This window comes from Musca domestica, unplaced genomic scaffold (assembly GCF_030504385.1).
Source record: "Musca domestica strain aabys unplaced genomic scaffold, Musca_domestica.polishedcontigs.V.1.1 25, whole genome shotgun sequence".
Lineage (NCBI taxonomy): Eukaryota > Metazoa > Arthropoda > Insecta > Diptera > Muscidae > Musca > Musca domestica.
This window is the reverse complement of record NW_026712277.1, coordinates 12,166,454-12,191,987: the sequence shown is the minus strand read 5'-3', so window position 1 is coordinate 12,191,987 and position 25,534 is coordinate 12,166,454. Positions and strand designations below refer to the sequence as shown.

Below are 25,534 nucleotides of genomic sequence, written 5' to 3'. Positions count from 1 at the left end.
ACGCTCTTTATGACAAAAATTGTCTCTCACCCGTTAAAAATTATGTTCTAACATAAAAAATATGTTTGAACCCAAACAATTAAAATTTAAATATGTTACAAAATGTTACAAACACATATATATCCAAATATATATTTGCTTGCAAACAGCCCCAAATATATACATAATTGGATCCAAACATATTTCGAACGTGTATTTTTCTGCGTGTACAAAAAGCTCGAACATAAACATGACATTAATCCTATCACTATATCGATTTCATAGAGACAGAAACCTTGATGACGTTTTCATTAACAATTCTGAAGAACTCTCAAAAAGGCATTCGATTTGCATTTTTATAGAACATTAGTTGCACTATCAAAATATCTGTTGGCCACTTCGCACTAAATGGTACGTCCTCGAAATCCTTTATTTTGAATTTGAATAAAGCGGTACACCAGCGGTACAAAATGAATGTGTTTTTTTTTGCGACGAAATTCAAAAGTGGATGCGAAAAAGGGTATTTCATTTCCAATTTCAAAAAATCAAAACATTTTGAGACATTTATGGAATGGCTGGTGGAATGGCCTTTGCATTCACTTTCCAGCCGTCATAGAGAAGCTAAATCTCAGTAACTTGTCCTACAGCATCTGGGACTGACTAACAGTGGTACAACACTAGCCATGCCAGTGTTACATAATTTAGCGTTAAGACACTCTAATTTCAGAATTCGCAACACCAGCAAACAATTTAGCATTTTTTCTCTTGTAGTTAAAACAGTGAAATATCCGCTATATCTCAATCCTACAGACCAACAGTAGTTACCCATGCATCTAAGTTCAGATTAATTTCATCTCAAGTTTGTCAGTAAATTATTGTTACTTTTAAGTTTTCACTGAATTATTGTTTCGATAAAATTCCGAATTGTATTTCATTGGTAATGTCCATGACTTGCTTTGCAGCCACTGCCTTCTGTTGCCGTGGCACTTGAACGCTTTCTTTTATCAAACCTGGCCTACCTCTCCTACATTGTATTCGTACTGTATATTGTATTTTATCCATACTGTCGCGGCAATTACTTAAATTGACATACGTAGAATTTTTGGGTTGGATTCGCGAGTTCATCGTTTTTTAAAAGTCTGATCATTGGCACTGCTCGGCTATCGGTGTGATTAATACTATCCCAATGCCATCTACTGCTTATTTTGCTCACAATGATATGGCTATGGTGTTCGATCTATTCGAATTTTCCCATCCAGAGATTAAAATGTTTTCATTAATAACCTGCGTTAAGTACTTTGTAAAAGGCCAAATACAAACATGTTAAGCTTCTTTACACCGACTACTGAACAGGCTTTCCGGCTTTCTTTGAATGCCCCCAGCACCCTCCAATCTGAAAAATAATGATAGCAGTTCTGATATCGGGGTATTGTGTTTATCAAAACCGAAAAACAAACATCTCAAAGAAGAGGAGAATTACAACCGCTTTGAAAAATCGACTACAATTAATTGTGTTTAATGGATGGCGGACGGACCACTAAAACAGGTTAGGACGGGAGGCATTTCTATGCCTAATTAATGCTTAAGGTGTCCATGACACTCCAAAGAGGCGATATTAGTGGCATATTGGAACAAGAATACTCTCTGATCACCAAGAGCAATGAATTCCTTGCAAAGGCTTCCGATTTGTTTTTCACATTCCGATCGAATCTCTGGCTGCTGGCGCGTTTTGAGACATGTCGAGTACTACGGCCGGATGTTACTCAAACTGCCATGATTTCATGATGACCTTTTAGCGGGAATTAGTGTGGGGTCCTTGCTGTAAATGTTGCTTAATCATGCAACAGATTGTTGCACCATTGGTCTTTCGATGAAGTGTAAAACTTTCGACGCCCACATTAACCTAATTTTCGGAATGAAAAAGGAATCTCGCTCCCTCTCTGCTAAGTAGCCGTTGGGAAAAAACGTCAGATGGTCTAAGCAGTGTTTCCTCCGCATTGACAACTGAAGTCCTTTACGGCTCTAATGAAGAGCCTACCGCAACTAATTGTTTGTGAAGGTCGGCATATTCCCTGTGATGTTACAGCTCCAGAGTTTAGATAATTGTCGGCACTCTTTTCATGTGATGCGGACTGGGCACGCGCATTAACGTTTAACACCACACAGCAATCACGCAAAAACCACCAAAACAGGATCATATTCTATTGTCTGAAGTGAGAATGAGATGAATGCGGAGCAACGTACAAAGGGGGAGAGTGTGGTCCATTTATGTTCAGATCGTCGTTGGTGGCTCGATCGTAGTCGGTTAAAAAAAAAGAAATTTCCCTTGTGCACAGGCGTTGGGTTGGCGGAGCTATTAACACAACAATTGAATTGACTGTGTGTTTAGTTGATGATTATGCCCACCCTGCTGGAATGACATGTGGTATTAAATACTTGTGTGAAAGACTCTTTGATGGCAAACGATGGACTGCAATGCATCTTCCAAAATAACACGGCAGCTTAGGTAGGCTGGCTATATTGCCAAAGTTGCAATCATTTTTTGCTATCACCGGCAATAAAATCTACTCCGACTAATGGCTGTGCCAATTAAGACGTTGTCAGAGATATTGTAGTGAATAAGTTCATGGGACGGATTATCGGATCGCGTTTACCACAAATGAGAAGTGCAGCGAAAAATTAGCATAGTTTGTCCCCGGACCAATAGAAATATTTGAATGCTCCCACAGAACATTCGGTGTGCCTGTCATTTTCATTGTTATTTTCGATTCTATTTGACCAAGGACCACATGTTGCTGTTTTCATTCTTTGGATTTTCTTGAAAGGATACTGATTTCTTGCAAAGGGAGACATAACAACGTGGGGCTAATTAAAAACTTTTATTTCAATAATATTTCACAAAAAATCCATGTATATCCATGTACATATCGAATAGGAACAATAGGAGAGATCACAGAGTTACCGCTTACTCCAAAATTCAGTACAATATTCAGACCAATCACTCCTATAGCCCGTTTTATAGGCATAACCCCAACCAAATACGATGGCTACCCAATATTTTGCTATCGACGTAACAATGTTCAAGATTGATATTTATACCCATGACCCATAATATATGTGTAGATATTCTTCATCAAGAAACCGTGGGTACTTGAGACTGCACGGGTCCAATAAAAATACATTGGAGGTAAAACACATAACAATGCCAGAAATAGTTGCAATTCAAAATGGATCCATCTAACCCGGCAAACCTGGTGCCAAGTTTTCTCTAATGCTTCATAAGCTTCTAGAAATTACTGTTGACTCCATCAACAGACTCGTGTAAGGAAGACCCTTAGGTACAAATGAGGCAGAGTAGAAAACGAAACAGATAACCAGTTAGATATGGTGGGAAATTGAATCGTAGCAATTGTCGGCAAGGGTCACAACTTCAAAACGAAATGTTAAATAACTATGAAAAATTAATGAAAGAGCCATTTTCGCCAACAAGATACCACCAACCAACGAACCAACTTGGGCATACGCCACACACACTCACACACATTCACACATAGTAAGGAATCCATGAGTGCGGTCTCCATATGGGATACTGGCTGCATCATGCAACAACAACGAGGTGCAAACAAGGGGATGGTACATTCTGCTGTGACGAACCATTCGGGCCACAGGCAAAAGCGAGATGGATAACTACAATGGCAGCCATTGTTTTCTATCGACGACGTCTCTTTCACCCCTTATGAAGGCATATGATGGGAGAGAGCGAGCTCTGTGGGTGTTCCTTGCACCGATCGTCACCGCGACATTTGCCATCTCTTTCCCACTAGGTCGGCCCATATGAGAGAGAGAGAGAAAAACAGTCGAGGTCTGATAGCCAGGCCGCTATGTTGTTGTTCCACTGAAGCTGGCTGCCTTACTTGACTTTGCTACAAAGTGGTCATTGTGTGTGCGAGAGTTAAGAGAGAATCTCAGAGTTTGGTTTTATGGACAGCATTGACCGTTTCAAAATCAGTTTCAACCAGCCATCCGAACAAGTCACATCCAACGGAAAGTGTCCAATCCCAAAAGCATAACATTTGACAAAACACCAAACAAAATAAACACCAATTATTTATTTACGAAAATTGTTGAAAGAAGCGCAGACAAAGAAAAAAAAACGCAACAGTGCATTGAGAAAAGTTTTCGGTTTACAACTACACTGTGGATATACAAAGAACAAAATACCAATCGCCAACCAGTATTGTCGCTAAATGGCAGTGTCAGCTTTAACCATGACTCCATATTTTGCTGGATACCCCTTTCAAGGTAAATATCAGAAATATCTAGGGGCACATCTTCTTGTTTAGGCCGACACACATACGAGACATTCCAAACGCAATAGACACCATCGGCCGCATTCCAATTGTGAGTAGGCAGTTAAGGACAGGTATGGGGGAGGAAGGGAAGGCGAAATGAACAACAAACCTCATCATATTACAACAACAACCACAAAAAACAGTCTTCAAAACACCTCACATTAAGCTGATCATGATCAATAATTTGCTGTTGCCTCACACAGCATCACATCTTCAGTCCGCAAACGACCGGCCCAGACCGGGCCAGCCAGTTTCGTCGTTTCCTCTTTGTGTTTCTTCGCACCAGCAACAACACACTCACGTTATTCACTCTGCCGACTTGGTTGTGCCAGACGGAGTGGCGCGTTCGGCACAAAGCTTTGATCTTCGACAGAGGATCACTAAACTTTCTTCGCTTGATGTTCTCTTTCGGGCATGCATGCGTTTCTTTTCTTGCCTGATTAACTGGCACAGCTGGAGAGATACTCTTCATCTCCGAAGGTTGTTCGCCGACGACACCTCATAGAATTGAAATAAATTAAAAAAGTGCCGGCTGTGGTTCGCCTCGGCACGAAAACGTAATGCCCTCAAATCTTCTTCAGCCGTAAAGTAATGAAAACAGAAAAAGGAGCAATTCCCAAATTGCACAAATTTGCATGCCCAGATTAGCGCAGCATTTGAATAGAGCCCTGTTTGGAGTTCAGACAAATGTTAATTGTTGTTAAACGCTTTCAAATAGGCCCGGGCTGGTTGCTGTGTTGTGGCCGGCGTCGAGAAGGCGAGTGCGTGTGTGTCCCGATCGGACAATGGACCTCTTCGGCATTGTCTTTTGTTTGTTTGGTCAATTGCTTCGGCTTTTGTGCGGCAGTGCGATTAGGAAAATAGAGCAATCATGTCTTGTGTTGTCGGCTAATCCGTCTTAGGAAATTGTTTATTCAATTGGCTAATCCCAATGGAAATGTTTATTAATTCATATTCTATTTTTATCTTTTGCAGGACAGGGCCGTGTCAATCAATTAGGCGGTGTCTTCATTAACGGACGTCCCTTGCCCAACCACATTCGCAGGCAGATCGTGGAAATGGCTGCGGCTGGAGTACGTCCCTGTGTTATTTCGCGCCAACTGCGTGTCTCGCACGGCTGCGTTTCAAAGATCCTCAATCGCTACCAGGAGACGGGGTCAATTCGCCCCGGTGTTATTGGTGGCAGCAAGCCGCGTGTGGCCACTCCAGATATTGAGGCCAAAATTGAAGAAATGAAGCAGGAGAATCCTGGAATCTTCAGCTGGGAAATTCGTGCCAAACTGATCGAGTCGGGGGTCTGCGACAAGAACTCAGCTCCTTCGGTCAGTTCTATAAGCCGTCTATTGCGTGGTGGTTCTGGCAGTGAATCCGGTCCCAATGGTCACTCCATTGACGGCATTTTAGGACCCTTGTCGGGGCACTCTGCCGACGACACCGATGACGACACTGAGCCCGGTGTAGAACTAAAGCGCAAACAACGCCGATCCCGTACCACATTCAACAATGAACAGGTCGACGCCTTGGAACGCGTCTTTGCCCGCACTCAGTATCCCGACGTCTACACCAGAGAGGAACTGGCTCAGTCCACAGGACTGACTGAAGCTCGTGTTCAGGTGTGGTTCTCCAACAGACGTGCTCGATTGCGCAAACAATTGAACACCCAACAAGTCGGATCTTTCGCAGCCACCACCCCCACCTTTGCTGCGACTTCTGCGTCCCAGTACCCTGCTGCTGCCCACCATATGCCTTCGGCTGCTGCCATTAGTCACTCCCATAATATGGGCCTGTACACACAACCTCCAACCTGGCCAACCATCGGAGCACAGCAGTCCAACTCAAACTTTGAACAGAATCATACCTATGCCCACTCTACCGGATCAACAGCCTCCATGTCGCCCCACAGCTCGTCAGGCTACAGCTCAGCCTCCTTGTCGCCCAGCCATCAAACCCAAAACCATGCTACTTCGAGTGCCGACAGCAGCAATTATATTAATTCCTCCGCTAGCTATGGCCAACCAGCCCCCGGTCAATCATCGTCAGCTTACACTTCATCGTCCACTTATCCCGCAGTGCCAGGAGCCGCATCCTTTGCGGCTTCTTCGGCCGATCAATTGCGCTCCCAATTTGCCTCCGCGGCTGCAACTGCGACCCACCCCCACCCTTCTTCCTGGGACTCCTACAACTTCTCCGGGCCATTCTTCAGCTCAGCCGCAAACCCCATGAGCTCGTACCACACATCGATGGTCGACTCCAAACCAGCAGCTGCCTCCTCAAGTGCCTATCCTTACTTTGGATTCTAAAAGTACACCTGATTAGCGATTCAGTGCTACATGTTCTGCAATTCTATTAATTGATTAGTTTATAAGATTCATATGTGTATATATTTATGTTAACGTTGTACTTTTCCTAATATGGTTGCCCAGATAATAACCTGGAATTTGAGACTGTTTTAGTTGCTTAAGCTTAAGTGTGTACTTCTATAGAATAGTGTAAGCGTTTTTTGTTCAATTATAAAAATAAATGGTATTAAAAATCAAGGTATCAAAAAATTATGTGGCATTTGTTTGTATTTTACAAAAATTGTGAGAAGTTTTAGGTTTTCGAATCGGTGGGAAATCACTTTGCACGGTCGTATTATCCAAATGCTCTAAACCTGCCAATTCTGAAGTTCTAAAACGGAAATATTTCCAAATTAGGATTGGGCCAACATTCCATGCATTTACATTTATTTTCTATCTATCTTATTTCGGAAATTCTCGTGTTAAACATTCCTGAACCTCAATGTCTGTTCAATGAAAACTTTTGGAAAGAAAATATTTTTCATTTCATATTTTCAGGAAGCTCTTGATTTTCAATAGACTTTTGTTTGCAAACGGAACCAAAACAAAACCAACCCGATATTAAGATAACGGAACTTGTTTTTTATTTCGCATTGTTAAATACATCCATTATCCATCCAAACCACAAAAAAACAAACACATTTTGGCTAACAAATCTAAATGAACCAGTCATCAATTCACACATCAAACGTTTGGAAACGCTTCCTGGCGATTCGATCGCGAACGATTCAGCTCGGCAACTCGCAACCGAAGTGCATCAAGGCAATCGTATTGTTAGTGTACTCCTGGCATTGAAATGTTTGTGTTTTTTTATACCCTACACCACAAGGCGGTCAGGGTATTATGTCTTTGTGCATTTGTTTAAAACAGGCAAAAGGAAACGAGATAGACCCATAGTTCTTTTTTGATGATCTGCATAGAATCACATTCTGAGTTGAGTTATGCATGTCCGTCCGTCCGTCTGTCCATGTATTTTTGTAAACAAAGTACACTTCGTATTTATTGCTCTATCCAAATGAAATTTTGCACAAATCATTTGTTTGGTCCAAGGACGAACCCTATTGGAGATAATCGGTCATAATTTAGATATAGCTCCCATATATCTTCGTCCGATTTGCCTTTTATTGTGCACCAAACGTGTAACATCAGTCCGAATAGTATGGAATTTTGCACGTACGACCAGATTGGACCTGAAAATAAGTATGCCAAATTTGATCGAAATCGGTTCAGATATAGCTATAGCTCCCATATATATTGTTCATCCGATTTGTTATTTTTGTCCTCCGCAGCCGTAATATGCACTCTGTAACAACAATATTTGGGGAAATATATCAAATACAGCTCAGAAATACATTTGCTAAATTTTATCGAGATCGGTTCAGATCTGGATATAACTTCGTCCGATTTACCTTTGATTGTGGACCAAACGTCTAATATTTGCACTTACGACCGCATTGAGTCTAGAAGCTAGTATGTTAAATTTGGTGAAGGTCGGTCCAGATATAGCTATAGCTCCCATATATACTGTTCATCCGATTTGTCATATTTGTTACCCACAGCCGTAATATGCACTCCGTAACAACGATATTCAGGGAAATACATCAAATACAGCTCAGAAATATCTTTGCCAAATTTTATCGAGATCGGTTCCGATTTAGATATAGCTCCCATATATATTTTATCCGATTTCAAATTAATTGTGCTCGAAATGGGCAATACAAGTCCGAATTTAAAAGATACAAATGCTTCGGCATATTTAGCCCTTAGAACTTTAAATTATAATTATAATCATAGCGTGTATGATTGAATTCTCCCATAAAAACTTTGAATTGTTATGCGGAGCTCTACTAAATTAGCAAAGTGGTGTAGGGTATCATAAAGTCAGCCCCGCCCGACTTTAAGACTTTCTTTACTTTCTTTTTTTTTTGGAGTGGAGTACAAAACGATTGGAAGAAATGAAAAGTTGTTGACTTGTGAGAGCTGTATTTTAATCGTTTCTTTAGTTTTCGTACGCTGACACAAACAAATATAATAGTGCCATAATAGCTCCTGGCATCCTAGTGGATTCACATTTCTCTAGTTTTCCGTGTTTGCTATTCATTTGTCTTGATTTTTTTTTTAATTTCTATAAAACTGTGGAAGAAAATTTCGAACAACTGAAATGCATACGAATCCAATCCACATTCCATCATGTGCTGTCAAAGTTTCGTGCCAGATCAGAAAAATAAAGAAACTAGTCAATCCAATTGCCAACTCAACGTTATTCGATTCTTATTTTCAATAAATTAACAGGTCCACACATCTACAACAGGGGAACATCACTGATCGGTACTGGGAACTAAACCAATACAAGTATTCCCAAGTTATAGCTTGCGCAACAGAAAATAGCGAAGATCCACAACGAGCAAGCGGTTCGCGTAACCTAAATACATATCGTTCCTTTAATCAAAGAAGGTCACATCTTAAGAAATTCAGTTTGAGATTAAAATGTTGACTTGCCGAAGCAAAAAGTTACTATTCGCAATTGGGTCACCAGGTGGCATTGCCAAATTTTTGTACAAGATCAATGCTTAATAAACTCAATACCGTTTTCTGATTTTATGTCGAACTCCATGTTATAAAGCTGTAACTCCTGGAGTTCTACAGACATCAATATGGGAGCTGGGTGAAAAGTTTCAATCGCTTTGCCGACATATGTATATCACCCTCAGTCAACTTTCTTTAATATATTTAGCTTGCGTTATGTTTATTCAAACTGGGAGAGATTCCGAAGGAGTGGTCTAATATTGTGCATTTCGTATCTTATCTAAGTCTGATATGCATATTACAACGTGTCAGATTTGGATTATATCGAGATATGATGATTATTTAAAAATATAATAAAATTGTCAAGGAAATTTGATGAAAATCGATTTCATTTTGGCGAATGTACGAGTATGCTAATGAAACTGTTAGCCCTTGTGGGGGAGTTACCAGAAGGAGTGGGCCGATATATTCCATATTCACATCAGAGAGAAGTATTTCGATATACGAAGTTAGAAAGAATTACTGAATTGTTTAGCAAAGATGGGAAATATGGGTTAGAGAGCATTGAAAATTGTAACCCTTTGTGGGAGAGGTCCAAGAGGGGGTGGACCAATACCCGTCATCTTAACACCAGATCTGTGTCTATGATCGTTTTGGTTATTCAAAGTTTCGATCTCTTTTGTCGCGGAGGTGCTTAGAGAAGAGGGCCGATGTATCGCATCTTCATAATAGGATTTATGTTAATAAAACACATTTGGATGTGGGAAATTTGAAGAGATCTGGATGCTTGTTTCGCATTTCGTGAGCGTTTGATTATTCAAAACATTCGCGCCTTTATGGGAGGTACCAAAAAGAGTGATCCGAATATCCCACCTTCACACCAGATCTTGTTCTAGTAGAAATATTGGGGGGTGTGTAACATTAGGAGAATTAAATGCTCAATTCGCATTTTATATACAATTTACATATCTACAATCTTCGCAGCAGATCTTGTGTGGGCAACTATATTGGGGTGTGCCGAGTTTGAAAAGAATCGGATGCTCATTTCGCGTCCATGGCTTCTCTAATTTTTTAGTCGTTGTGGGGGAGATACCAAATGGAGTGGACCGATATACCCCATCTTCTCACCAGATCTTGTGTAAATGAAAATATCAAGAAGCGTGAAATTGAAGACCATATGGCTCTTATTTTACATTTTACAAGCGTTATAGTTATTCCAATTTTTGACCTTTTGTGGGGCTGGTACTGGATAGAATGAACCGATATTGCCTATTTTCGAACCCGATCTAGCACTGATACGAATGTTAGGATTTTCTATGAAAATGTTGACTTTTTGGATCGACTCCAATCGTAGTGTGGATGAGACCCGTAGCCATATGGCTGAGGGTATACACTTCCAATGCAAATCACGATATATTCATTTACAATTTTAACACCTGTGCTATCAAAGGTAAATGAGCTTTGTCCGCATACTTTTCCGGTCATATTTACTTAGTAAATTCTTTCGAATGTGTAAGACCGTTCTTATCTCTTCAATGGTTTAATTTTTCTTTTAGTAAAAATAATTAATAATAATGTAACTCCTGTATAAGTACAAGTGGCAAGTACCAACATCAAATGTCCTTATATTATTGTACCAACAACATTTCCAATTAAATTTGGAGTATCTAGCTTTCTGGGACGGTGTGACAATGTGTTAGCATCTAAGGGAATATTTGCATTTATTTTCCCTCCTAACTCCTTGGTGGTCAACTCATAAATCACTCACATTTCCTAAGTGGGGCGGCGCAATGGCATTTCAACACGTCACTTGTTAATAGTTCCGTGATGATGATAAAGTGCCTCTGGCAGTGAGGCCCACACAAAGTATGTCGTCACTGTGCTTGGTTCTCCTGCCATTATTGTACGATCACCACTAGCCTCATATTTGGCTACTACTTAGTGGCCCACACAAGAAGTTGTTCCTGCTGTCAGTGGTCTCAGCGACAACGTCTTTGCTACTGTGTGTGACAATCGAGCAATTAATTGACAAAGTCCGAGGAACTAGACACCTATCTGAAGAGGAAAATGCCGCCGGATGGACTGAGAAGAAGGAGGACGTATCCTCGCACACACACACACATTCTCACACACTCAGAAGGACATGTGAAACACAACACAATCTTTTGTGACAGCGTTGGGAGAGACAATAAAGTCGTAGACGACAATCAATTAGGGATATTGTGTCCGCTCGATGATGGCTCTGGGGAGGGTTGTTATGTGTTAACACTCTTGTCGCGGAGACAATCACACTGCAGCAGCAGCAGGATCCGACCTGACGAGTTCTCTCATTTTCTCTCCCTGCTTAGATTGGCTGCTAGCCTGGATGTGTGAATGTGTACGAACTGTAGGTGGCAATAGCGACACCCGCTGGGCACACATAATTAAATTGCTCCGCTTTCTTGTTTGTGCAGTGCCCATTCGGTAGTTGTTCTGTGTTGGCCCTGCACTTGCACGAAGGTGAGATCCTCCCTCCTCTCAGATTGTCCTTTGAAATATCCTATTTGTCAATGGAGTGACACTTTGCAGTGACATTTCAAGTCTTCACAGACAACCTCCTATGCTCTGATAGTGTGTCGGCACCGGGTCTTTGATGCGGTGTGTTGGTGGTCTTCAGTGATCACTGCTCCCGGCCCTGTAAGCATCCCACAATACGAGTGCATTAAAGAAAATCATTTTCGAATTATTGAGTGGTGTTAGGCTATGATATTGGAAAGGCATCTATTGTCTCATTGGTTCATTATTAGTACTATTATTGTTATTATGTAGTGAACGACGTGGGGAACTCCTGTGTCGGAGAGCATTCCTTTTTTTGTGCGATTGTTCAGAACGGGGGACAAAACGTGTGACTCACAATGGACAATTGTTGGTAATTGTCTTTAGTGGTGTCATTGATGACTTATTAATACAAATCATGGTCATTTAGGCCTTCATCCACAGACATTGGATGAGTGGGAGACCACACATGATGGAATCAGACGCACTGTGGCGTTCGTCACAGAAACAAGTCGGATGGCACAGCAGCCTCGTACATGAGACAGTAGTTTGATTTTGGAGTAACTTTAAATTGCGAGGACTTCCAAAAATGCTATGCCTGATGTCATATCGGATTATATATAGTAAGCGTTGAACGCCAAAGACAAAATAAATAGAAAAATCCTCACAAAATTACAATGTTAGCAACATCAACAACAACAGCAATTGCAATTGCAACGTAAAAAATAAAATTAATAAAATCTTAAACGTACCGCTGAGGCGGCAGAAGATCAAAGGCTTGAAGAGAAAATATGGTGCAAATGCTGCCAAATGGACAATTACAGAAAAATGCTCAAAATTCATCTGCAAACGCAGAACAATCCACCGAATGTACTTTGTTTGTATTTATGTGCACGTCAGTCAGCCAACCGACCAGCAAGTCAACTCAGAAACTATGTCCATTAGCCATTGGAGACCAACCGCTATTTGAATTTGTCAAGCTTACGACGTGCTCAAGAGCACTCACTCACACACACACACACACATACACTAACTCGTATCACGAAAAAAGCAACAACCCAAAATCCACCGAAGCCCCAACGAAATATGGCTATCACAATCATCTTCGGCGTCTTCGGCCGATTCGCAGCTTCAAATGACTTCAGCAATGCTGGTTTGCTTTTAAATTCAAGTGGAGCTGTTGGCCACAACTCAAAGACCAAGTGAGTCATCATCGCCATCATCATCATCAACAACATCGTCAGTATCGACAGCTTGGATCCTACCAAGATAACAATGTTTCCAAGATGAGCGATTTAAGGAGGCGGTATAGAAATTCACCGCGACAGTTCCGTGACGCGAGCGGAGAACTTGTCAATCCATGGTCAAATAAAAGGAGATAGAATAAAGCTACCCCTTAATACATATTTTCTATATATATATATATATATATATATATATATATATATATATATATATATATATATATATATATATATATATATATATATATATATTAGTGTCCGTGGTATAAGAATATACGGTAACAGTAAGTGTTGTTGTACAACAATTTGAAACAACAATCAGATGAAATCCACCAAATGTTTATACCCTACACCACACTGTGGTCAGGGGTATTATGTCTTTGTGCATTTGTTTGTATCACAGAGAAGGAGGCGAGTTAGTTCCTTTTCATAATCTGCATAGAATCACGTTCTGAGTCGATTTTTTCTTTTTATTATTATTTATTTAAATATTTTATATAAATAGGAGAGGCTTAATGGCAACAAACATATTCATTATTTCAACATGCATTTAATTTCAAATTAGAAATGATTAGATTAAAAAAAGTAACAATTATACGTTTACTCTAGAAGTACTTCAACATTTTGTTTTAAATTATCTGGTAATTGATTAAATTCACTTGGTCCAGCATGTCTAATTCGCTGCCTTGTTAAATCCACGCGACATCTAGCAATCTCTATATCTGATACATGCCTAGTGTCCCTGCCAGTCATTATTCAATTTTGTCGAAATGATCTCGAAGTAAGTCCCATTCTCTTAATACTTTTGAACATTGTCGTTAAAAGTTGATGTTTAAATAAACCTTTGATGGGCAAAACATTTCTTGCTCTATGTTTATAAAGGTCAAGAGTTGGATATCTAATCGGGAGATTGTATACAACTTTAAGGACTTTATTTTGAGCACTCTGCAACATTTTCAACGAATTGCTATTTTTAAAAGCATATATAATCGGAAGGTTTGTTGGATGCGAATGCACAAGGGAGTGATAAATCAACTCCTTAGTTTCCGTGTTGAGTTTGGATTTAAATTCACATAAAATGCATGTAGCTGATGACACCTTATTTCTTATGTCGGCAATATGAGTATCCCATGACAAATTACACTAAGCGACTCCGCATGTTTTACACTAAGCAACTCCGAAATTCTTACACCTTCAAAGCAAATTGTCATTTTGTTAGCAGGTTTGTAATTATGAGGTTGAAAACGTTCGAACTTAGTTTTATTCGGATTGATGGCTAACTTGTTGATCCTCGCAAATTCTGCTAAAATCGCAGCATCATATTCTATTAGCGTTTGTAGGACTTTTTCGTATTTGTAACTGTATGTTATGTCATTAGCAACATATGTCACTAGACATATGCCATTAGCAAATATAAATTTTTAAGATCATTATGATGTATCTTGAACAAAAGAGATCCTAATACGCTGCTTTGGGGGACACCATACATTACTGAAAGAACTGGACTTTGGTGAGGACCAATTTCAACATATTGAAATCTATTGCGCAAATAATCGCTAAAAAGTCGTACCGCATACGCCAATGTTTTGCACTTTTCTTACCAAGATATCATGATCTACCAAGTCAAATGCTCTAGATAGATCAAAAAACACACCAGAAACTGCTTTGGCACCTAAATCAATCTTAATACATATGTACAACCCAACATTCACAACCGCCTCCTCGTTGCCAGAACCCTTCATATGCATGTCCGTCTGTCCTTGTATTTTTGTAAACATAGTACAGGTTGTACTTATTACCCGATCAAGACGAAACTTTGCACAAAACATTTGTTTGGTCAAAGGATAATCGGTCAAAATTAAGTTATAGCTCCCATACATATCTTCGCCCAATTTGCCTTTTATTCTGCAACAAATTTGCAATTCAAAGTCCAATTAGGATGGAGTTTGGCACACAAAAATTGAGCCTAGTTAAAAGTGTGTCAAATTTGGTGGAAATCGGTTCAGCTATAGCTCCCATATATATTCTTCATCCGATTTGTTAAATTTCTCCTTCACAGCCATAATATGCACTGCGGAACAGCGATATATATCAAATACAGCGCGGAAATATCTATGTCAAAATTTATCGAGATCAGTTCAGATTTGGATAGAGCTCCCATATATATCTTCACTAGCTATAGTTCCAATATATATGTTTCATCCGATTTTGTATTTTACTCCCTTACACCCGTAAAATACTTTCCACAACAACGATATTTGGTGCCAACTATATATGCAAAGTGGTGTAGTCTATCATAAAGTCGGCCCAGCCCGACTTTGGTCTTTCTTTACTGGTTTCAACTACCAGCATAGCTTCCACCGAGTATGACAATCAGGAATATATTCCTTTAATTTAGGAATACCTTTATTGTTTATATTTCATTAAATTTTACTGCTCGCGTTCACAAAATTTGATACGGCGCCCAAGAGCCATTGGTATTAAAAACCTCGTTATTTGGCACAGGTTATTCACATCCGCATAATATGATTAATATATGATTTTTATTCGCGGAAAAGCAAACTTTTGTGTTTTATAGAATCTAGACAACGCCTAGAAAAATATGACAAAAAAAAATGATGACGAAGATTGACCTGGATTGCATGTTATTGTAACAAAGAACATGTCGTTCGAGGTGAAGAAAACATATTTGTATGTTGGAACATTTTCTTCGGATTCTTCGACTATTCCAGAAATACCTGCAAAACCAAGCATTGCATGCCGTAGTTGCATTGTTCCTAGGCTCTTTAAAGTTAAACTGCCCTTCTGGTTGTGTCATGGACAAGACTGAGTAGATGCGCTTCGTAAAAGCTCCTAGTTATGGTTATACTTAGATGCCGCCACTTTGGCTGTGATTGCTGTTGAAATAGTCATCGTCTACTGTTCGTTCACTTGCTTGTTCGTTCACGTTCACGTTCTCATACGAATGTGGAATGTTTCTTGTTCCTATGTCGACGAGGCACAAAAGAAATCTTTAAACAACCGTGAAATGATCAAAGCCGATTCGCGCGCTATCTCCCAATAATAGGAACCGAATTGCACACACAAACACACTATCCATACGTTAAGCTTTAACAACATCAACAACAATACGCTCACGATCACCAAGTCGATACGAAATGCCTCCAAGTCTGCCAAAGTCGAAGTTCTCTTCTGTCAGCCCCTTTGCCTGGATGGCTTTCCTCCAAGTCGTTGCGAACATGGCATTCTCGCCGTCCCCATTGTAACTTTATTGAACTTATTGCCTTGTGGATGTAGTAGTGCCGTCGCTTTTCGATGTTCGCCAGCCAATTGGTTTGCTTCGTTATTGATCGCTCGATTGATCGATCGATCGATCGTACCCATGGCTTGTTTTGCGCAACCCAGTAATGATGAAAATGAGAAGGTAATCGTTTTACTTTACTTGTTGGGTCCATATGAATGACGTTGTCTCGATTATCTCGGAGCACAGTCGAGCTTGCCGTGGCCTTGCCAACTAATGGGGATTTGTTCTTTCATTAACTGACGATATTAACGCCCTTTTCCCAAAATGTTCCCCTTTAAATTGATCTTACTCAGCTACCCCCAATTCAATTTGAATGCAGCCAAATTGAATATCCCTGACCAACAACGTTCGGCATCCAGCGTGCAGCCTTCTCAACGCAAATCCGAATGAAAATCAACAGCCATCAGCTTCTGACACACCAACCGTTCCTAAAACGCACTAAAACAAACATCCACCGAGCAAAGCTAAGTAACCGTGTCATGGAAATCCAAAAATGAGCCGCCATTAAATATCGAGCCAAGGGAGAAATCGCCCATCCATCTTCCTGCTAAGCAACCATGTAGCATATAGCTAGCTCAGCACATGGCGGCTGCAGCATGGAATCAAAGCTTGTGTCGCAGCTCTCAAGCAGCTGCCAAACGACAACCGTATTCCATAAAGTATCTGAAAATATCATTTCAATTTCAGATTAGAACAATAGAAATCGGCGAACGCACACACACACACGCGTTTATGGGGAAGACATTGGGAAAGAGTCAGTCACTCATTGGACCGAACTAGGCATCGGGGTTGGGCGATAGTTGAGCTGGGACGGATGTGTATGGCCCAGCCGTTGCGACCTCAACTGCCGTCAACGTGTATTTCGGCTGCGTAGACACAATGTGAGAGCGAGAGTGAAAGACCCTTTTGTCAGCGACGATTTTTGCACGCTTCACGCTAATTTATTCGCTCATCAAGCGATTCAAAGATGAAAATGTATCACACACAAAGTAACGGGCCGGCTGAGTTTCCATTGTCGCCGCCTTATCAGTGATATATATATATACGTATGGATGTGTGTTCATTCATACGCTGAGCGATACATGCGAGCACTTTCAAACCAAAAACAAACATAAATCCGTTACAAGAACTTATTATACAGTGAGCGCCAAAAAAAGAACAATATGTGTGTGCGATTCATTCAGGTTTGAAGTCACGGCATATGACTGGCAGCAAATTCTCTTTAGAATTGTGACTAAAACACCTTTAATCTGCCAGTACAGCGACTTGAGGGCTATAACAAAACGTGGTATACCATTTGTAATAGCAACAATTCTACGGATCTAAAATACATCTAAGTATGATTTATCATTCCGTTCGGAAGCTAGACGGACATGTCTAAATCCACACAGAATTGTATGCTGCTTTATGGAGTCTAAAATGGATTTATCGTTACATTATTATGGGGGAGAGTATAACAAGAATCTAACATGGGATCTACTTTAGGCTCAGGTCTGGTCTCAGGTCTAATGTTGTCCAAATATGATCTGATTAGGATCATATAGAAAACGAGGGATAGGGAAGAAATCTTATAATGGTGAATAGTGGCAAGTAGACATCTACATGATCTAGATATGTACTAACTGCCGCTAGATGCTGATAAATAGAATAAATGGGTTTGCTGAATGCATTCATGCAAATTCTACCTTGAGGAATGTATTGGACTTAGCATGTCGTCCAATATACATACGTTCGATTGCAAAGTATGCAACACACACTTTTTCCAATTTTTTCCATTTTAATAATTGTTTTCGTTCTTTTTTCACTTTATGCAAGTGTAGGGCGAATTGAAATTACAACAATCTGATTGGCATATCAAGTTGCCTACAGCTGGCCTGATAGGGCTACCTTGTAATCTATGATGGAAGTTACCTTCCTGCGTTGGATAAATGTTTCTAGTTTTGACACCCACTGTATTTGAGGATGCATATGTATGTATGTATGTAGTGTATGACAGCCGAATAGGTTGTGAAGATTGTCAGGGCTATGCCACAGTTTGGTGTTATCGTGGAAATATTTGACTTTTCAGATTCACAGCATTGGCGTGAACAACGCTCCGGAGATCCCTTTTTCACAATTGTTTGCAACTGCAAACTGCCATTGCAGTTTGTCGGGCGAGGTTGGTGGTGGAGGTGAGCAAGGGGATATGGAAATAAATGATGATGATGGCGGCGGTGGTGGTGGTGGTAGTTGGTGGGAACTCCATTCCTACAGAGATTTGTGTGGAAAAGCAAAAACAAATGACAGCCATCTCAAATTGTTTATTGATGGCTTATTGAAAGTGACAATTATTTTGTTTAAAAATGGTTTATATTTCTGGCATTGATCTTTGTTTTTATTAATTTTTTTTTTTTTTTTGCTACCGGAAACTTGCAAAATCAGAACATTGGAATAATTGCATCCTGAAAGTAATCCAACATACCAAAACTACCTAAAATAAAGGAAACGACAACTACCTTGAGAACAATGTCATAAAATAATATTATCTCACAGCAGTTGTAGGAACTCCCCAAACGTTCATCTGGCTGACGAATGGAGCGTAAGTCCATTAGGGAGCGTCGCCAAGTACCAACATATTCATAATTAACATCCAATTCAATAAATTAAATCTGAGCTAGTTGAAATCTGAATATTATGCAACAACAAAATACTACGGTATCCCGAACAAACAAGCCACACTGTTCTATTAATAGACAAGGCACGGTCGACGAAGGGGTTTTTGTTGTAACAGACAAAACCAACTTACATGGTTATCCTACTTCGTTCAGGTTGAACGAAAGCATAACAAGTGGAGAAAGATGTAAATGTTTGTAAGTGCGGTTGTAAGATTTAGAAGACTTTCCAAAAGAATTTTAGTTTTATTTAATTCTTTGGTTCCTCTTCTATTGAGCTTACGATCTCGTCACTTGGGTAAAAAATGTTTTTTGTTTTGTTATTTTTTAAAATAACTTCTGGGGAGAATATCCCAGACAAAAAACAAGGGAACTGATGAGGATTGGTGGCTCTTTCCGAAACCTAGGTATTCCCTGCCTTACCCCCTGGTAAACATTACCATCGTTCTCCACTAATAAACAAACGTTGTTTTTATAAAAACAACAATAAAGGGATAAAGCCTGACCATTTTGCAACAACAGAATTTATTTTGGTTTCGTAAGTTTATTCTGCTATTACAAGAACACGCTTCGATTGTCCCCTAGTTGTTGCTCCGGCATTTCACAAACCATCTTTTTCACAATTAGACTTGTGGCCGTGGGCTTATTATAGTTCTCAAGACATTTTGTATCCCGTCCAAACGTTCCAAAATGTGGTAGAGGATGAAAAATGAATCAAATGTTGACCAGTCCATCGCATGAATAGAAGAACCAATCGAAAAGTGCATTGAAATTGAAATTTTGATTTGGGCGAGAACTAAGGGTGAGAATACATAAAACGCTTATTTGACTGGCTTAAATCATCGGCTGATTTCTTCGGAAAAGCACAAAGGAGCCTAGGGCCAAATTCGAACTAACTCATCCTGAAACTCCGTTGTTCCTCTACAAAGAAGCCAGCCGATGAATAACCTCCCGATATTCGATATATTGCTGGGTTTACCCACATTTTTCTAAGGATGTGTCTAAAAATTGGTATTTGTAGCTCGTAATGGGTTCTATTTCCGGTGGCGGAAAATTGAATATATAGGTCCACGTTTTCCTATAGCGCACATACAACGGTTCCATCGGATATTCGGCATTTTGACGATTTGGCTTAAACATATTCTAATAGATTTGTGTAAAATTTAGTATTTGTTCTTTATAATGGGTACTACAACCGGCGTCAAAACATTGTCCATATTGGTCCTAGTCATCCTAGTCTCATTTACCCATTTATGTAAAATTTGGAATTTAAGACTGGCAGTAGATTACAATCGTTGTAGCATAAAATTGTCTATACAGGCTCCCGTTGTAGTGTGACCCCCATATAACGTCTGCAACCATTCTCCTACCTTTTTTACTAGAGTTCATAGTTTAAAGTAGGACACGTTTGAATCCAGATGCTTTTGCATAAAAATGTTTTCTTTACCCAATGGTGGGGGGTATTAGAAGTTCGACCCGGCCGACATTAATGTCTTCTTACTTGTTTACTACTGACCTCATCAAACACAACTGCAAAGCGACACCCCATATCTAGGGATATGGAAATTGTCACCAATGAATGAATTTTAGCAGCCATTCATAAAATATAGCAGAGACACTTACTGTCGCTGGTCGAGGCACATACCTAAGCGTAAGGGTATCATAAAGTCACTCGGAAATTGTGTGACAAGAAATTGTCTAAAACTAAATCCATCAAAATATTTTTTCACAACAGTTTTAGTCTTGCAAAAGTCACCAAACATGTTCTATAAAAGTGATGCGAACAATGAGTGCGGACCAGGAGTCTAGAATTTCTGTTGAAATCAAAAATCGGCTTACGCACACCTCGAACAAAAAGCGATGACACTGTGTTGGCAAACTGCGATTCCAAAAGTTAGGACAAATCCAAATCTTGACTAATCTCAGCGCTCAAAGAGCAACGAAGAATAAACGTCGCCTCGTAGAAAAGATTGATCCGATAAAAACGCCTCCAGCTCAAGATTGCTATCTTCGGGATTAATAAAGACATGCAGACAGACGCGGTGCGGTGCGGCACGATGCGCTGCAAGGATTTTCCAAGGGTTGCTTCCCCGCAACAAGGAGGCGTTAAAGAATTGCATTTGTACAATATAGCTGCCTGTTCTGCTCTTGATCCACCTCTCGTCGTCAGACTGAATAGAGATGCCATTTTTAAGGTCGGCACACGCACGACTCACACCGATCCACTTGTTGCAAGTGGATTAAGGCTTCGGATGCATAGTGCAATTGAACACAAGCATGTCCCGTACACAGGAAACACTTGCTTCACATTCGGCCGAAGGCTATGACGTTTCCACTCCCCATACAGGTCACTTCGACTCTGCTCTGTTATTTGCCTCTTTTGTTTTGAGTGGAAGAAGGCGACAAAAGTAACAACATTTAAAGGCGATCATGAGAGCACTCGCAAGGCAAGTGCATGGCTAAGTAAAGTGTGGTTGCTTGGCCATCCTTTCGTTCCTCGGCACTTTGTGGTTGGACTGACGTCAACGACGAAATAAACTCGTCACCTATCATGCAACTTGACACTGATCTCCTTTGGGCCGATCTTTGAGGTATTCTACACTCCTGTTGTCGGCGGCAGTGTGTGCTGCTGTCATGCGACGTTTTTGATTTTGATCCGATTTAATTTGGATTACAAGTAAAATCCGCTGGTAAGACCGGTAAACGCCTACAATGTTATACCAGGCCAGTGAAGCATCACCGCAGTGACAATGCCAGAGCAAATGTTGCCAAAAGTCATGTTGTGCAATGGATTAAAAACAGACGCAGGACAAATCCCTTTTTGCCCTGGTGATTGGTGATTACCACTGACACAATTATTAGCTCACACACATGCACACACGCACACGCACAAGTGTGATTGCGTGTTGCTATCGACTTTCATAGTTGAGATCTTAACAAGCTTAGCCGTGCTTGAGTTTACTAACATTTATCAGAGTTATTGGATTATCGGCTTAACTTGGCTCAAAGAGTGATCAACGATCCTGAGCTGAGTTCACGTAACTTTATTTCACACACACGCACATCCATACTCCTGGTCCATCGACACAACTCGACTTGCAAGCGATTGGGACACAATACCACCGGGAACCGTTTGTGGGAGTAGCTCAGCTCATCCGCTTCCAACTGATATAAGCCACTGTGCTAAATTAGCCTAGTTAGAATGAAGGGACACCAATTACATACTTACATTTGAGTTAACCACCAGCTAGGCCATTGAGGAGCAGAGTGGCTTACAAATGATATCTCTCTTGCGTTCCAAGACCACCAAGGTCGATTGATTTCTAGTTGCATCCGCATACGATCGGTTAAATGGCACTGTGCAACAGCCCTTACCACTGGAATGAAAAGTTAAGGAAAGGAATGATTCTCGGTAGACTGAACTCTTGTAGCACCATGGGTCTTCCTAGGCAATAGTATTCCGGTCGAAGGCAGCACATTTCTCTAACTCCTGTCTCCCGTTTCCTAATTTTTATTGGTAATTTAAGTTTGAGTAAAAGTTAAAAATAAACAGAAATGGGGTGCGAACAATTCGGCCAACTGAAAATAAAAATGGTAATGTCCTGCGTGATTTTCTTCTCTATCAGCAGCATTTTCTTTTCTCCCCGCTTGTCGGACAGCGTAATTAGTGTACAACAAACTTTAATATGTGCTTTCGATATCCTCCCTCTCTGCTCGTCCCACCCAGCACTTAAGTAATCAATTTGGTTTACACCGGACATGATGGATTTTATTCAATTGGCTCGTGCAACCAACTTCTGCAGCGCGGACAGTAATTTGTTCATACAAAATCACATTTATACGCCTTAATAGACATCAACACGTTTCCAAAATACCCACTCTTGGTATTGAGAACTGCTTGATGGCTGGCTTGTTTCTGTAGTTATTTGGGCTCCCTTCGGATGCAATTCCAGATCGCGTACTTCGAAATGAGCGCGCACAACGCCGCACAGATCCCCCTCGCCAGCAAGGCAAAAGCATCGAACCAAGATCAACATCGGCCAATTTCTGCGGCACACATTCGTTACTAGTGCGGCAGAAGAAACACAGCAGAGCGTACGTGCTCCTTTGATCGTGGGATACTTTATCCTCATACCATTACGCTACCACATATATGGCAGGGCATGAATGAAGCAGCATCTGGGTGAATACAGTTAATACTGAATGGTGGATGGTGTTTGCGTGTCCGAACCGCGGTATTGGTCAACTGTCAACTGGCGCTACCGGAGCGTAGGTTTATGCCTACCGGAACGTAGGTTTATGCCTCATATGAAAGGAGGATGTCGCGTTATATTTTCAGTTCTGTGTTACATATTCTCCAAAGATGGCGCTAAACCTTCCAAAAATGTTCATTCGTTTCCAGAGTCAAATGGTTTAGTTCGCATTGTCGGCAGAGTTGCCATGAAAATTATTGATAAAAGAAGCCCTGCTTTGATGGATTGGTGGTAACTTTAAACTAAAACATAAAGCTTTCAGCGAACCCGAACGGCATGTTCACCGATAAATGTTGCATTTGTTCAATGTAGTTTCACAATCGGACAACTCTCCCGCATTGAAATCTGTTTTTCATGACAACTTTGGCAGATGGGTCAACTGCATCTTACAACACGACCGAGACTGCCAGAATGTGAGAAGTAAGGATATGGGTACCAACATGACACAACAAATCAGTAGAAATGCAAATGCCCTAACCCGTAAATTCAAAATCCCCGATGAGACATCGCACCCAATCCGCAACAGCTTCTGCCCCAAAGTTTCAATGCTTGGACGAAGGCGATTGCCCAAACACGCGTAGTAGGGCATTCACTACATGCAGCTACACCAAGCATCAGATGATTTGTGGAGTATTTCGTAGGTCGGCATCGCAGGTGATAACTAAAGGATCTGGTACTAATGTGATTACAGCCTTTAAGATTATAAACATCACTGCTGCCCATAAGTTACGAACGGGGGAGCAACGCAAGGGCATACAGGCTGAAGCACTGATGCCAGAGGAGCAGTTTGAAGTGTGCTCAAACGCTGTTCGAACCATTGGAAGATTTCCTTGTTCCCTTTGTGGTCGCCCAAAAAAGATGGCTGCCCCCTCCTGTGGTGCTTGCAATTACTTTACCACCAGCAGTCGCAGCAACACTTTCGGCATTTGTTGCTGTCATAACTTTCTGTGCATTTGCCGAATGCTATCATCTCACCTGAAGCTAATCTTGTTCCTGTTGTTGTTGTTCTTTTTGTGATCGTTTTTAGCTAAAAGTTTGTGAAAATCAAAGCGGCGAACATCAACCGGCCGCCGCCGACTATTACTCTATTTAGGTGTTTGCTCTGTCGTCTGGAGGCTGAAGAGGAGTGGCAAGAGCTGAGGAGAGCACATTCGTTCCTGTGCTTTGTTTAACTTTTGATGTTGCTGGAAAGCTGGCGTGTCGTACCGATGCCGTCTTGTGTGTAATCCCAATCATTGAAAGAGCAATTGATAGTGAAATGTCTGTAGAGAAGTTCCTTAGCTTTTCTTGCAAAAACACACTGACATACATACAACATATGCATTGAATGATAGTTTTGATTTGAAATTTGCAATACAAGAAAAGGCCTGACATGGCCATTTAATCTCTTGTGGAATTTTATTCAAATATTTTGTAGTTTGCCTTTACACACTCACGTTCACATCCCACCTCAAGTTTGGTCGTTTAAGCTCTTGACAATTTTTGGCCCGAAGCATGGCCGCTCAATAACCAGGTCGTACCTTTACTCTCCCTCACTTTGTGACCGGTGCCGTGGCTTAGCTCGAAATCAAAACTGATGCTGGACTCCGACGCTATCTTTGAAGTGATTTCATGACATGAAGGGAAGAACTTCGCTACCACTTAATGCTCGCCCGTCTTTCGTCGACAACTTTGATCACCATTCTGATGTTGATGTTGGCCAGATGATTGTGACGGAAAGCACATGGGATGCTCCTTTGGGCACCTTTGTTTCCCCAATAGGTTCTTGTTCAGTGTGTGTTTGCGCTGTGTGTTTTTGCGAACTTGGTTGTGTTTTGTGGATTTGAAGGCGGTTCCAGTTGAAATCGAATTTAGTTACGGGCGTTAATCTCTGCTGTTGTTTGAGGCATATTAATCTTAATAAAAGAAATGTTGTTGATATTCAGGTTATTGTTTTTCACCAGAGCGATTCCATGTGATTTCTGGAAAGAATAACAACAGCAGTAAGGACTCTCTCTTTCTCCGGATACAGAATTTATGTTAAGTGCCAATGATATCATACGCGTAATTTGGTAAGGACTCAATAACACAGAAGTCCATAATGTTAACAAATAGAAATAAATAAATAAAATGGTGTGATGTGGTCTTATACCCAAAGGATGCGGAATGACAAATAGGAACTCTCTCAAAATCGAGTGCTCCAAAGATGCATCACAAAAATCCTTCCAAAGTTATCAAGTAAAATGGGCTGGGGTCAATACGAAAATGTCGATGTATTACATTATTCTCTACAAATGGGATTTGTGCCCATTGCGATCCTCGTACAATTCGAAAATGTCACAAAATCATAAAAATAACACAATTTATAGTAA

General features: G+C 40.6%; 1 protein-coding gene across 1 annotated transcript; it reads left to right on the top strand.

The window, feature by feature from the left end:
- Window positions 1-3,974: 3,974 nt before the first annotated feature.
- Window positions 3,975-6,883, top strand: LOC101888702 (protein gooseberry). The gene is made up of 2 exons (XM_005182004.4): window positions 3,975-4,281; window positions 5,307-6,883. The coding sequence occupies exons 1-2, from the start codon at window positions 4,227-4,229 to the stop codon at window positions 6,629-6,631; spliced, it is 1,380 nt and encodes a 459-aa protein (XP_005182061.2). The 5' UTR covers window positions 3,975-4,226; the 3' UTR covers window positions 6,632-6,883.
- Window positions 6,884-25,534: the final 18,651 nt, after the last annotated feature.

Excerpts from the sequence above, each read along its gene's own strand:
- LOC101888702 (XM_005182004.4), top strand. The coding sequence starts at position 4,227 with ATGGCAGTGTCAGCTTTAACCATGACTCCATATTTTGCTGGATACCCC. Across the intron at positions 4,282-5,306 it reads TGCTGGATACCCCTTTCAAG|GACAGGGCCGTGTCAATCAA; the intron begins GTAAATATCAGA and ends TATCTTTTGCAG.